At 36.5% G+C, this 13,679-nt stretch overlaps 1 protein-coding gene across 1 annotated transcript in view; it reads right to left on the bottom strand.

Moving 5' to 3' along the window:
- Nucleotides 1-7,942: 7,942 nt before the first annotated feature.
- The window catches only part of OSBPL10 (oxysterol binding protein like 10), a 75,868-nt gene continuing 70,131 nt past the window's right edge, over nucleotides 7,943-13,679 (bottom strand). Inside the window, exons 11-12 of the mRNA XM_081343508.1 lie at nucleotides 12,275-12,428; nucleotides 7,943-10,613 (exon numbers count right to left, since the gene is read on the bottom strand). Coding sequence (XP_081199634.1) covers nucleotides 10,566-10,613; nucleotides 12,275-12,428 — 202 coding nt within the window. The 3' untranslated portion in view covers nucleotides 7,943-10,565. The remainder of the gene's footprint in view (nucleotides 10,614-12,274; nucleotides 12,429-13,679) is intronic.

Below are 13,679 nucleotides of genomic sequence, written 5' to 3'. Positions count from 1 at the left end.
TAAAGTTAAATCAAGTTTTTGTGTTAAATGGCTGGCTGCTATTTTCTTTTTTTATTTATTACCTTGTGGCTTCAAAAAGTTGCTGTGTTAAGGACCTGAATCACCATTCATTCAAAACTATATCTGGCAAATGTCCTTTCTACATTGAGAATTGTCGATTTTGGTTATGACTTGCTTACACATTTTCTCTTGCTATAAATTGCTTCTGTATACAGAATGTATACTTATACATAGTGTGCTACCACTACATTATAATTACATACAAATTTAATAATTTGGGACAAACTGGAAAACATTTTACACTATTTACACTCTGCTTTTAATACTGATGAAATTTATCTTGACATACACTAGACTTCTCTCTTATTTGTATTGTATTTAAAAATTCTAATGGAGAATTCCAGTTACCTACTCAGTATAATATGACTCGAGTTCTCTTGTGGTATTTTTTAGACATTTAATTTCAGTTCAGAATTCATTGGGCAATATTCAGTGAATTACTGATTTTAACTATTCACACATTTGTTAAAAGAAATATAGGAGTGGATTAAACAAGTGATACTTTAATTTTTCAACAGTCGCTGAAACATTTTACATCTTTTCATGCTTGTTTTTCCCTTTTTTCTGCTACTTTTATCTGTTAAGATTTTAATCAGAAGATGAGCAAGTCAGCATAATAGGTGAAACATAATGAGGCCACTATTCTTCCAGCTTTTGCACTCTACTTCTAACTTTTCTTAACCCACAAATCTTGCTTGGGCTGAATTTTTTCTGATGAGAAAGGCACATGATGATTTTTATTCCAAGAGATGTGCCAGCAGCACTATAAATGAATATGTGCTGGGATATTCCCTATAGTTTCAGTTCTATCAAACAGTATTCACTTCCTTCTAGATCTTATGAATCTTATCTTTACCACTGAATGTTGTTGCAGTTTCATACAAGTCCCTTGCTGATACATAGGAGTTTGAACCAATAACCCTCCAGGTCTTGTTTCATTGATTCGTTGAACCAAATCATCTGGCATGTGATATGCCAATGTGTGAAAGTAATGACTCTTTTAGATATACAATTAAGTGGTTGCAACTAAATAAATAAATACTTCTTGCAATAGATAACCTGTCTCTCTTGTAGAGTATAGGATTTCTGGCCCAATTGTCCACAATAAACTGCAAAGTAATGTAAAAGTGTTTTCTAGCGTGAACTTGTTTCATGGCATGCCACATTATTTCTATGGCATGAGATAATAGTGGCCATTCCAAATATTCTTCAACCTTTTTCTTGTAAACTTACTTGTATGTTAGGAATCATTTTCCTGCTGCACAATGTGCTTGTGCTCCAGTTTGATGGATGGATTAAAATTCTCTGATAGAATTCATGCTTCTTTCAGTGATGGCATTCAGATTCTGAGACAGCAAAGCATCCCCAGACTATCTCTTACTACTTTCTTGCTTGACAGTAAATCCTACACTCTTATTTTGGAATTCAGTGTTTAATGTTTGACGGACATAGTAACCATGTAGCTTGAAAAATTCTATTTTTGAATCATGTGTTCTTAAAAACATTTCTCCAAAAATCTAGCTTTTACCTTTTTGTCAAACATAAGACAAGCATCAGTGTTGCTTTTAGAAATCAATAGCTTCCATTTATACCTTCTTGTGAGTTCCATTTTGCCTAATGCTTTTCTGATGGTGGGATCATTAAGTAAGGTTAGAGAGACTTGGAGATTCCTGGATTTTGTTCTGGGATTATTTCTGGTTTCTTTAATTTATTATATTATGCTTTTGGAGTGATTTTTTTTTAAGAGGACAGTCAGCTTTAGAAAAATTCTCCATTATCTCATATTTCAATAATCTATTTCTAACTTTGAATCTGTGGCATTACAGAGCTTTAGAAATGATTTTATAAATCTTTCCAGATTGATAGGTACCAGTTACTTTTTATCCTTCGAGTGGGGAATTACGTATCTTTAAATCTGTGTGGTTAGAATTTCACTGTGATAGAAAGGACCAAAGTTTTTAAATTATAAAATAGGGACCACTACGGTGGGAAGGTAACAGCGTTCCGTGCGCCTTTGGTGTCTAGTCATGCCGGCCACATGACCACAGAGACGACCTCGGACAAGCGCTGGCTCTTCGGCTTTGAAACAGAGATGAGCACCGGCCCCTAGAGTCGGAAACGACTAGCACGCATGTGCGGGGGAACCTTTACCTTTACCTTTATTCCCGAAGGACTCAGGGCGGTTTACAGGGCAGCATAAAATACAATATAAAGATAATATAAAATTAAAATAAATTAAATTAATTTGGTGACTTCAGTGAGGAAAAGACATGAAGGCAGAATCTAGTCTGATGGCAGTGTTTGGATTAATAAAGGAATAAAGATTCTATCTTTGTGCTTTGATGCATGTGTAAAGCTGAAGGTACTTTCTGAATTCTAAAACGTTCAAGCTCTTCCCACTTTTATGTTTTTCACAAGAAAAGTCAACTAGAAGCATTCTGTGCATGTATTAAAGTGTTAGCTCCTTGAGATTCAGTATTGGAATCAAGGTCCAATATTTTCTTCATTAAAAGATATGCATACTTTTGAAAAACAAAATAGGAAATTACTATTAAGTTAAACTGAAATTCTTCATAAAACCATTTCTGTTAATGTCATCTTTCCTAAATTTTGGAAATTTGTGGTTACATAATTCCTATATGCTGTATAAAGAGAGCCAGGCATCTGGTGAGATACGAGGCATGAGCTCTAATTCTGACTCAACACATGACGCCAACTGCATGACTGATAAAGCAAACTTCACTGGCCCTACAAGATGTCAGCTGTTTGAAGTGGGCCAGGTCAAAAAACAGATTCCACAGGTTTGACTGAAGTATACGCAACAGAATTGTAAATCTATGACTGAGTTTTCATTTCTCTCCTTCTTAATCTGGTGAATAGATCAGAGTCAGTCTGAGTTTCTTTCTCATAGTTGCTGTTTCCAGGGTTTAAAGTACGATTTTCTTAATATAACTGTCATCTCTGCTTAGCTTTCCCTAAAGTGATCTGTGTGATGCTATCAACTATCCCACTGCATTAAACAGTAAAACAAAAACACAATAAAAACACCTGGGGTATTTTTTCTCTCCAAGAGTATAACTTTACTGAAAAGCCATATGTGTACACAAGTAGAAAAGCCAGTTATGACATTTTTGCATGCAAACACCATAGGAAACCTTTTCCTCCCCCCCCCCCCACCGCCCTCCAATCTCCCATTCTCCATTATTCACCTATCAATTGCTTTATTTTGGAAATGCCTGTCTGCCTCGGACATTCCCAGGCTTGTGCTTTGGGTCTGTCTCATGCTTCCAAGCAGCAAGCATACTTTAAGTTCCCTCCCAAACCTACCTTACATTCCAATGCCTTCCCTTCCCCCCTTCCATTACTGTTGTCTGGTTGTAAATAGGACTGCAAGTCAACCTTGACATGCTGACCTTTCAGAAAGATTAATCCTAAAAAGAGAAATTTCTATACTGTTCTTTTTGCACCCTAACTCTATCAGGGTCAGTCTGGGAACCTGGCGTGGAACCTCTGAATAAGCCTAGGGAAATGTACGTTCTCTGCCATCCACTCTGCCAAGGGAAACCCCTTCCATAAGACTAAATACTGCAACTTTTTGCGATATCAAGGATCTCCTTGACCTCAAAGTGCTTCTCTCTGTCTACCCATATGGGAGGGGAGGAGGTGGCTTAATGGCCAGCCTCAGTGGTGACCTATGGAAGAGCTTTAGCAAACTACAGTGAAACACTGGATAAATGCGCCTAAGGTTTTTTGGTAACTTTAATTCCACAGTTAACTGGATTTATAATCTGGATGATTGGGAAAGGACCTATGTACTTGGGGCCCAGCTTCTTGCAAGATTGGTTCAACTGCAAGATCTTCATGGACAGGTACATTCATCACCTATTCTAACCTCCCTCTGAGGTGCTCTCATCAGCCTGTCTCTTGCGCTTCCCTTGCTACTTCTAATGCTGGATGCACTACGGGTCATATGGCTTTCAGAGTACTCAGCCAATGAAGTTAGCGAAAGACTTGAAACTGGCAGGCACGAACTCTACACCTGTGCCACTCGAAGGGTTAAATTCAGTGCTACTGTGCATGGAGTTATAGGCAACCTCAGTGAAGGGCAAGAGCTCAGTCCAATTGTTTTGCTGGTAATTCACGTTGTGTCAAAGATACTGCTCCAGGACTGCATTCAAACATTCACATGCTTCATTTGTCTGAGGATGGGAGGAGCTAAGACCCTGGGAGGAGCCCAACCTCAGAAATTTGGGCCAAAATTTTGGGGTGAATTGCATCCTTGACCTGAGATTATGCATTTCAGACCACCATGCAGCCAATAAACATGCTGTACAAAGAGCTTAGCCAGGGCCCAGGTGGAGGGGATCCTAAGGCACGTCACAAAATGGGCCTGATCAGAGAATAAGTCTGTAATGACCCAGATCACAATATTCCCAGCATTTATCTCCCTCCGGGAAGATGTGGGGCTGGCCACAGGCTGCAACAGTCCTGGAGGGTTGCCAGGCAGTCTCGTTGTTGCAGCACACACAGGGCAGCTGGCTACATAGTTTTCTGTGTCTTCATTCATGGACACCAAAACTCTCAAGGTGAAGAGTCTTCATAAATCCAAGATGCCCCACAACCTTCGTATCATGATTTTGTGCAATATTAAAATCCTCTGGCTTGCCGGGACATATAATTTGCTCCCCATCCATGCCAGTCCTTCCCTTAATGATAGTTCACTCGTGTTGTTGAAACCACTCATCCCCTGCCAGGGCCTCCTTTAGTAGTCCTGTTAGGTCCTTGGTCAATGATAATGATACTTCCTGTTGTCTCATGAGGGCTGATGCTATTTATTTGGAGGGGATGATGGAATTAACAGAGGGATAGAATCAAGATCACGTGAAATACTAATACCACTTTACAATGCTTTGGTAAGGCCACACCTGGAATACTGCATCCAGTTTTGGTCACCACAATGTAAAAAAGATGTCGAGACTCTAGAAAGAGTACAGAGAAGAGCAACAAAGATAATTGGGGGACTGGAGGCTAAAACATATAGGGAACGGTTGCTGGAATTGGGTATGTATAGTTTAATGAAGAGAAGGGTGAGGGATGACATGATAGCAGTGTTCCAATATCTCAGGGCTGCCACAAAGAAGAGGGAGTCAAGCTATTCTCCAAAGCACCTGAAAGCAGGACAAGAAGCAACGGATGGAAACTAGTCAAGGAGAGAAGCAACCTAGAACTAAGGAGAAACTTCCTGACAGAACAATTAACCAGTGGAACAACCTGCCTCCAGAAGTGGTGAATGCTCCAACACTGGAAGTTTTTAAGAAGAGACTGGACAACCATTTGTCTGAAATGGTATAGGGTTTCCTGCCTGAGCAGGGGAATAGACCAGATGACCTTCAAGGTCCCTTCCAACATCATCATCATCATCATTATTATTATTATTATTATTATTATTATTATTATTATTATTATTATTATTATTATTATTATTATTATTATTATTATTAACACCCTCTTCTCAAGCAGTATTGTACTGTGGCATTTTGGAGAGAGCATCTGCCAAGAAATTTTGTCCTGAAATTAAAGCATTTGAAATACTGGGCCCATCGGACCTGTTGGGAGACAGCTTTCAGGGAGTCTTCAATGCTTCCAAGCTTTTGTGTTCCATGCACACCTTGAAAGGGATTTTATTGCCTTGTAGGAATGGATGTGTACTTTATTTTGGAAATGGTCTGTCTGCCTCCAATGTTCCCAGTTGATAACCTTGGGTCTGTCTCGCAGTTCCAGGCAGCACAGTTGCATTCCAGTTTCCTCCCAAACCTCCCTTACATTCCAATGCCTTCCCTTCCCCCCTCCCATTACTGTTGTCTGGTAACCATGACAGCTGCTCTGCAGAAAATGCTTAGTAAAGAGGGCCTGGAGGATGCCCACCCTCTTGGATAGGATACCAGAAGAAATTGTCAGAAATAGGCAGTCCTATAAGAAACCTAGGCTCGAATACTGTTCTCTGTGCACATCCATATAGGGAAATAAAAAATACTGGTTAAATTTATTTGTTAAATTCATTTGCTGCCTAACCATGCAGCTACTCTAGGGCTTACAATAATAAAAGGAAAGACAAATAATAGAACAGTAAAATAAACAGTGACAAAAGAACACGAGAATAAGTACAGCAATATCATAACCAAAAAGATGCATGAGGAAAGAGCAGAGACCAAGGTGTGGAGGTGGCGTCTGCCATCAATCCAGCAGCCACCTCCAGTGTGGAACACCCCCATTTGGTCCTGAGATCAACAGCAGAGTCACGTTTTCAGGCTCTTATGGAAAGATAGGATGTGAGCAGATCTTATCCAAAAGGTGAGTGTTGCAGGAGAGAAGTAGAGCCTCTCCATCGGCATGAATAGGATGGGCTTGTCCTACTAGGACAAGGCAGTTCATCAGGTAACCTTGACCTTTATCTTTAAGGGCTTTATCCACTTAATTATTCTATACATTGTAAATTGGATCATTCCCAATAATATGCTTACCGACCAACAGGAATGTTGAGGATGCCAACAAAACGTCCTTCTGTCATGATATTGTATTAAGTTCTTTTCCATGCTCAGTTTTTGTTTACTAGGATTAATTCTCTTTGCCAAAGCTCCCTTTGCCTGGCCCCCATAAATTTTTTCAATCATATTGATTTTGTTAGGAATTATTGAAGTGTAGTGTTCTCCAAACCTGCTTTAACTTTCCCTAATATCTTACTTATGAATGATAAAACTAATTTTAGCAAAGCTTATGAATCTAGATTTAATGAATAATGGTTTGGCACATTTTCTATGCTGGTTTTTAACAAAACTCTTGAGGACAAGAGTCTAATACTCAGAACAAAAGTTCATGGATCAAATTATTTTAACCTATCAAACATGGTGTTCTGGCTATAATCAGGTCTGATTCTGATGCATGAAAAATAAAATAGGAGATCTGTGTCTGCCATATTGAATCTGCAAACTATCTAGCCTTTTGACTTATATTGTGTAGATGCAAGCATTGGACAGAAGTATCTCTGCAGCATTATTTACAGAAAGCTTGTACTTTCTGCCCCCTATTTCTCAGTATCAATCCTGCAATTGCATCATCCTAATTTTTTCAGAATAACAGAATTTAATTCTTACTTGGCTGCAAATATTCAGGATCAATCCAAAGGGATTTGATCACTTTTCCATTCTAGATGTTACCCAACAACTCAGCAGACTCACTGGTTAGATCTGTAGTAAAATTCCTCTAGAAACATCAGGTGTGGAAAATAGAATTGTTTGCCACTTATTGTGGAGATTAAAATAGCATAAAATCCAGAATTCAATCAGCTCAAAATAGAGTATATGTTCTTATCTGCAGTTTGAAATTTGAATACAATAGTTTCAGTGTCCTTAAGCTATACCATGGTATTTCATTGCATCATTAGTCAAACTAGTGGGACAGTCCTGAGGATTAGGAATAGCAGAGAGGACAGACCCAGGTTTATGTCTTCACTCAGTCATGGAAATGCTCACTAGATAACTGATCCATTCACACTCTTATTAGCTATGTAGCTACCTCATAGAATACATAGAAATATCTGACCATGAAATGCAATTTGACACTCTGAACTCTCTTCGACCCAACATTCACTGTTGTAAGCCATTTCTAGATTATTGGTTGTATGTGTCAATTGTCAATTGAAGTATGTGTCAATTGTGCATACAATGATGAACTGAAATGCTGCCACTGAAGTTGATGTTTTGTAGTACTAAAGCATACTGGTGGTTCACCTGTGAATAGTATTAATATTTCAGAAACAGAATTACGCAATACAGCCAGGTAAAGCTGAACAGACAGTAATTCAAATAAAATTTATTGTCTTTAGTTCATTATTTTAATTCCCAAAATATGAAAGCAAAACTAATTGGAAGTGATTGCCAAAGAATTGGATCTTAACAATAAATATATTTTGTTTATGAATAATAATATTTAAGAAGAAATTGCATAGATCTTATAACTGGAAATATATCAAAATTTACAATTAAAAGTTTACAGCAACTAACTGAAAAGAAACATTCAATCGTAAATGCAAAACAATTGGTAATGATCTATAAATAAGGCATGTTATTGATTCAGCTGTGAAATTCAAGGAGCAACATTTACACTGGGAAAGAGGAAGAAAATTATTTTGGTTCCTTTTTGGAACCTCTTGTTGATTAGTATTTTTCAGCTTTAAGGCTGTGCATAGCAGATCTAACTTCTCATAATTTTTGAAAATTTTAATATTCATTATGTGTTCAGTGTCAATTGTATTACGAACATAGTATTTATTAGGACTAACATGGTTATCACAGTGTGAAATATCCTTTGTATAATAGATCTTTGTATAATAGATCCCAGATATCTATTGATGGAAATAAATCCCCAAAACAAGAACACCTATGTCAAATTGACAAAACCTAGGACTCAGAAGGTTTGTATCAACACAAAACTGATAGAAGAAATCCTGATAAAATCAGCTATTTGTAGAATAGAAAACATACCATGGAACTGCAGTTTCAGAAGTCTGTAAGAACATCGATTAATGTGCTTGTTGCATACCAGACTAAACTCAGCCTCCTTTATATTGTTATACAAGTAGTGCAAATTAGGTTTCTGCTACTATCAAAGATTATTCATATGTAATATTTGATACCAAAGGAACTTTCCTTTTAGAAGCAAAGATTTATATAACATTATCTCCAGGATATAGCTTTATTTCCTTTTAAATTGGTTTTTAAGCATGATTAAATAAATTTAGTTTTTATAAATTGAATGCATTCCATAAACATAATTAAAGCATGATATTACTTATATAATACTTTGTTTTACTGTATATAGATATATGCATAATTGTGACTGCCATCTTAAGATTTTCATTGAAAAAATATTTTAAAAGCTAGTAAAACTTTCATTAGCCTTTCATTATTGATATAAAAATTCAAGCAGACAAGGCACAAAAATAATCAAAGTCAATTCAAAATGTATACACTGAAAAAAAGCTATAAATACGGTTTTATTGACTGAACAGAGAACTTTCTACTTTGATAGTTTTAATTTAATTTAAAGCTACATTGCTATTAAGAGACATGAGCAATAATATTGAAGCTATAACTGTGGGGACATGGTGCAGACTTATTTTCACTTCGTAAAAGCTGATCTGTCTTACTGTACTATGAATGGGATTTTGCAGTCTTCTGTAAGGAATCTTCATGTATGCTGGACTTCTTCATACATGATTAACAATCAGTTGGACCATTCTGAAGTTAGGGGTAGTTTGCATCTCCCTCAACTTGAAGAATCTAAGCTTCCTCATTCACCATTCTAGTTAGATGGGATTAATACCCAAACCAGCTGGCTGGTACAACAGAATGAGCATTCTAAATAGCACAAATCTTTTTATGGGAAGTTAAATTTCTTTCCTAATCTTTTCTCCCAATAGTTGATAAATATTATTTAGGTATGTAGTTAGGGCTTTATTGCAAGGAAATAGTTCATAGCAAATAATAGAATTTAGATTCTAGCTTTGGTTGTCTCTTTTTACACCAACAAGTGATGTGGAGGAAGTCTTTCCTTTCACTTTTGGACTTGTACCAAATTTCATCTCAACAGCTAGCCTTTTTTTGAACAAATAATTTCAATGACCCTAAAATTAAGTTCTGCATTTATGAGTTGCTGTCCTTCTTTGAGGAAGATGGGTGGTTTACAAATATGTAAAATAAAATAAACTGATGTAGTCAACAAAACTGGATATGGAAGCCAAAAAACTATTCATGAATTTGAAAGATTAATAATTTCAGAAATCTCTGGTTCAACTACTGATCATTAAATTATCAAACATCTACATTCTCCAAAGAAACAAAAATATCCATTAGATACACAAAGCACATAGTGAGAAGGATGGGATCAATAGCTAACATAATTGCTTAGATATTTCTATTTTCCTACATAGCACCAAGAAATAAAGTTTTCAGAGTGACCCAAAAAGGCAGAAATATGCTTTTACATGTTATATTCAAACAAACAAAAATATTCTTCTCAAAATATGTTCTTTCAGCAGGCTCTGTTACAGCTGTAAGTTATTCAGTGACTTTAAGTGCAAAACTTTGGCAGTGTGAAAAATACAAAAATTCATCAATACTAGAAAGTGATAATAATGTGAAGTCTGATCCTGCAGGCAAAGTGGTACACACTGATTTCAGTGCAAAAGATCAGATATTTAATTACTGTCTGTGTGATATGTGTACTACATACAATAAACACATAAGGTATCAACACACAGGAAGCATATCCACTTCTAATATATGCATATATAGTAGAATGGCTCTTCAATAAACTTGAGTTTTTCATTTGGAGGTGCATTATTTACAAAATGCAGCTTTAATTTCCAAGAAGACAATCACATCTGAAGATTAAATAATGCATCTTTTTAATGCCTTTAGAAAATGGGCATTTGAATCCAGGTGAATTTAGCAATGACTCTTCCAGAGGGGATTAAAGTACATCCACCCGTCGCCCTGAAAAAAATTACAGAAATTGCAGATAAGGATCTTTACTAAATGTAAGAATTATCAAAAATATAATACACTTAAGTGGTAAGATCTCCGTTAAGAAAATATCAAGGACATCCAAAATATTTTTTGACATTCTTCTGGCAATAGTTTCCAATGATGTAGATTGAACAGAGTTTTAAAAAAATCAGGTTTTTTTTAATTTATTCTTTTTAGCATCATCTTAACGCAAAAGTTTAAAAGGAAATTATAAATCTAGATGTTCAGTGTAATTATAATAATGCCTAATAATATTGTCTGCTTTGAAAAACAATACCAAAAATAAGCTGCTATACTAGAAGTATACTCCAAGAATAAAATCCACTATAGAATGGTATCTTAGCTTTCATGTTTCACTTGTGCTTCTCTTAACTAAAACTACTCCACTACCTCATCTTAAACTGGGGCTGCTAGATGTAAGCTATAAAAAGCTGAATGATTAATTCATTTCTTTGCTGTCATCTAATGGCTGTCCAGATTTGGGTAGCCTGGCTCTCATAGACCTATTTAAACCTTAATGTTCTGGGTTTAATCCAAATTTAGATATAGGATTAGAGGTTAACACAAATAGATTTTCAAATCTCTATTCAGTCTTCCTGGCTCTTGAAAAATCCTAGACAGATTGGAGAACCTTGCTGAATGGTTTTAATCCAAAGTTGCTAGCATCGGTTCTCTTTGTATTCACCAGGTTCTCTTTGTACTTACCAGGTTTGCCAATGTCTGATTTAAAAAAGTGAAAACAAAAAAATGGTTGGTGCAAAACAAAACTACCAAGAATGCCTCTGGGCCTCAAGTGAGTGCCACAAGTCTCTTAGTCAGCTGCAATCCCATAATTTTGTGTGAGAGTATGCCCACATTCTAAGAAACAATTATGGCAGCAGGCACAGGACAAGTAGCATCCCGAGAAATCAATGCTTTGTAATTTAGCAATCCTTCAAGTCAAGATTTTGCAGCGAAACATGTTGCATAAACATCATATATATCTGGTGAGAAGGACCAAGAAGAAGGATCCTTAGAAGAAGCCTGGATAGCTAAAAGAAGAGAAGTAGCCCATTACACTACAGCTGCCCCCCCTCAACTGTTTGTTCAGTATTTGCAAAGGGGCTGCTAGGAGAAACAGTTGCAGGGCCACCAATTCCATTACCCAATCTACATCTAAATCTAACCATCCACCGAAACACAAGCTGAATTGACTGGAAAGATTTTCAGGAGCATGAGAATAAACTAGTCTCATTGTGGGAACCCATTAGTATAGTTTATTTATCTTGGCAGCAGCGTTGGCATCAGCATCACATTTCAGCATGGGACACACTAATAATAGAAAACCTCTAATGTATTGTGGCGACAACCCAGTAGTAGTTCTGTTCTTTATATAGCATACAAAATTTCACTCAAAACCTGATAGCTAAAATGTGGTCATTTCTAACTGCTGGTGTATGTAGCTTTTTTTTTGGTTCTGCTTTATCAAATATTCATCTATATCACCCTCATATCTAAGCATTTTACTCTAAACAGTTGTATAATTAAGAAAGACCTTCAAAACTCAAAACTGAAGAGTCATAAAGATATTCAAATGCAATGATTTGCTATGAATGGACTTTTTTGTCGTCTGTTATCTTTTCCATTACCTCTTTGATAAAATATTTTGGTTTCCAAGGTGTGTTGCTAGCTGCTCGTTGTCTCTCCTCTTTTCGCTGCCTCTCCTCAAGGAAGAGCTTTTGTTCTGTTGCCACATCAATGTCACCTTTCTTCAGGGCAGCAGTGACATGTTGCCATAAATGCCTTAGATAGAGAAAGAATGAGAAGGCTTGATTTGAAAGCAAACCTGTTGTAAAAGAGCTATAGTCTTGCCTGTTGGTTTACATGGACAAAGTCCACTAAAGCCCTGAAGTGATAGGATCACTTTTTCAGAAAAGTACAACAAAAGCAACAAATTTGTAAAAAAAAAAAAAGGGGGGGGGAGCAAGCTTTGTATGAAAAGCAAATGTACTAATTTTTAATATTAATAAGATTAAATGTTAGTAATAGATTGGTAATATTAACTTTACATTGCAGTAGCTGTTAATCCAATATTATATGGTTGGACTTCTGCTTATCACAATTTTTATTTACTTATTTAGATGTATATGGCTGCCTATTTTACATATGCACCCGGACAGCTAACAACAGAAAACAAAAGCATTTAGTTATCTGAAGCTCTTTTTCTTTTCTTTTTCTTTTAACCAAAATGTTAAGAATAGATACTGACTCCAGAGGCTCCTACAACATTTCCCAGAGCCATTTCTTCTCCAAATCTTTTTGGAGGATCAATTAAGGTATGGCCCACAGATTTGCCATTTGAAGCACCTAATGAAAATAGGGGACATGAATGTAGGAATAAGCAAAGACTTGTATCTGCTTGCTCCATTCTGAATATTTGTAAACTATTCTGTATACTGCTGATTAAAATGAATTACAGGAAACTATTTGTTAGGCATATGGTGTTAGCCTACAATGTTGGGTTGAAAATATATTAACCGTGATGTTATGTCTTTAAGATGTTAATTGGCCAATGGGTGTGTAAGTGTTCTCATGGCCATAAGAGGGAGCTAGGAACGTAGCTTCTTTCTCTCTCTGAATTCACTGCTCTCTACTATTACTGTTTTTATTTATTTATTTATTTATTTTTTAATTCCATTTACCGGTATATCCCGCCCTTCTCCAAAGACTCAGGGCGGCTTACAAGCTTAGCAGTAGCCTTCATTCTATGTATATGCCTGCTTATTAGGGCTTTCACACACACACCAAGCGGCATTTTTGCTCTGTTACCTGAACTGTGTATTGACCTCTGTACCGGTAAGAAGACTTTGTATTTTGGATTACTCCTTGGACCGTTGCTATTGTGTATGACCTGGACTGTTTATTTTTGACTGTGCATTTTTGTTCTTACACCACCTTAAAGTAAACTACTTTTTGCTTTTACAACTCAGTGTACTTTTGTGTTTACTGTGTGACTCTTACTGCTCTCAGTACCCTTCCTTGTCTGTGCAACTC

This window comes from Vipera berus, assembly GCF_964194415.1.
Source record: "Vipera berus genome assembly, chromosome: Z".
NCBI classification, from domain to species: domain Eukaryota; kingdom Metazoa; phylum Chordata; class Lepidosauria; order Squamata; family Viperidae; genus Vipera; species Vipera berus.
This window is presented reverse-complemented; position numbering and strand designations above follow the sequence as displayed.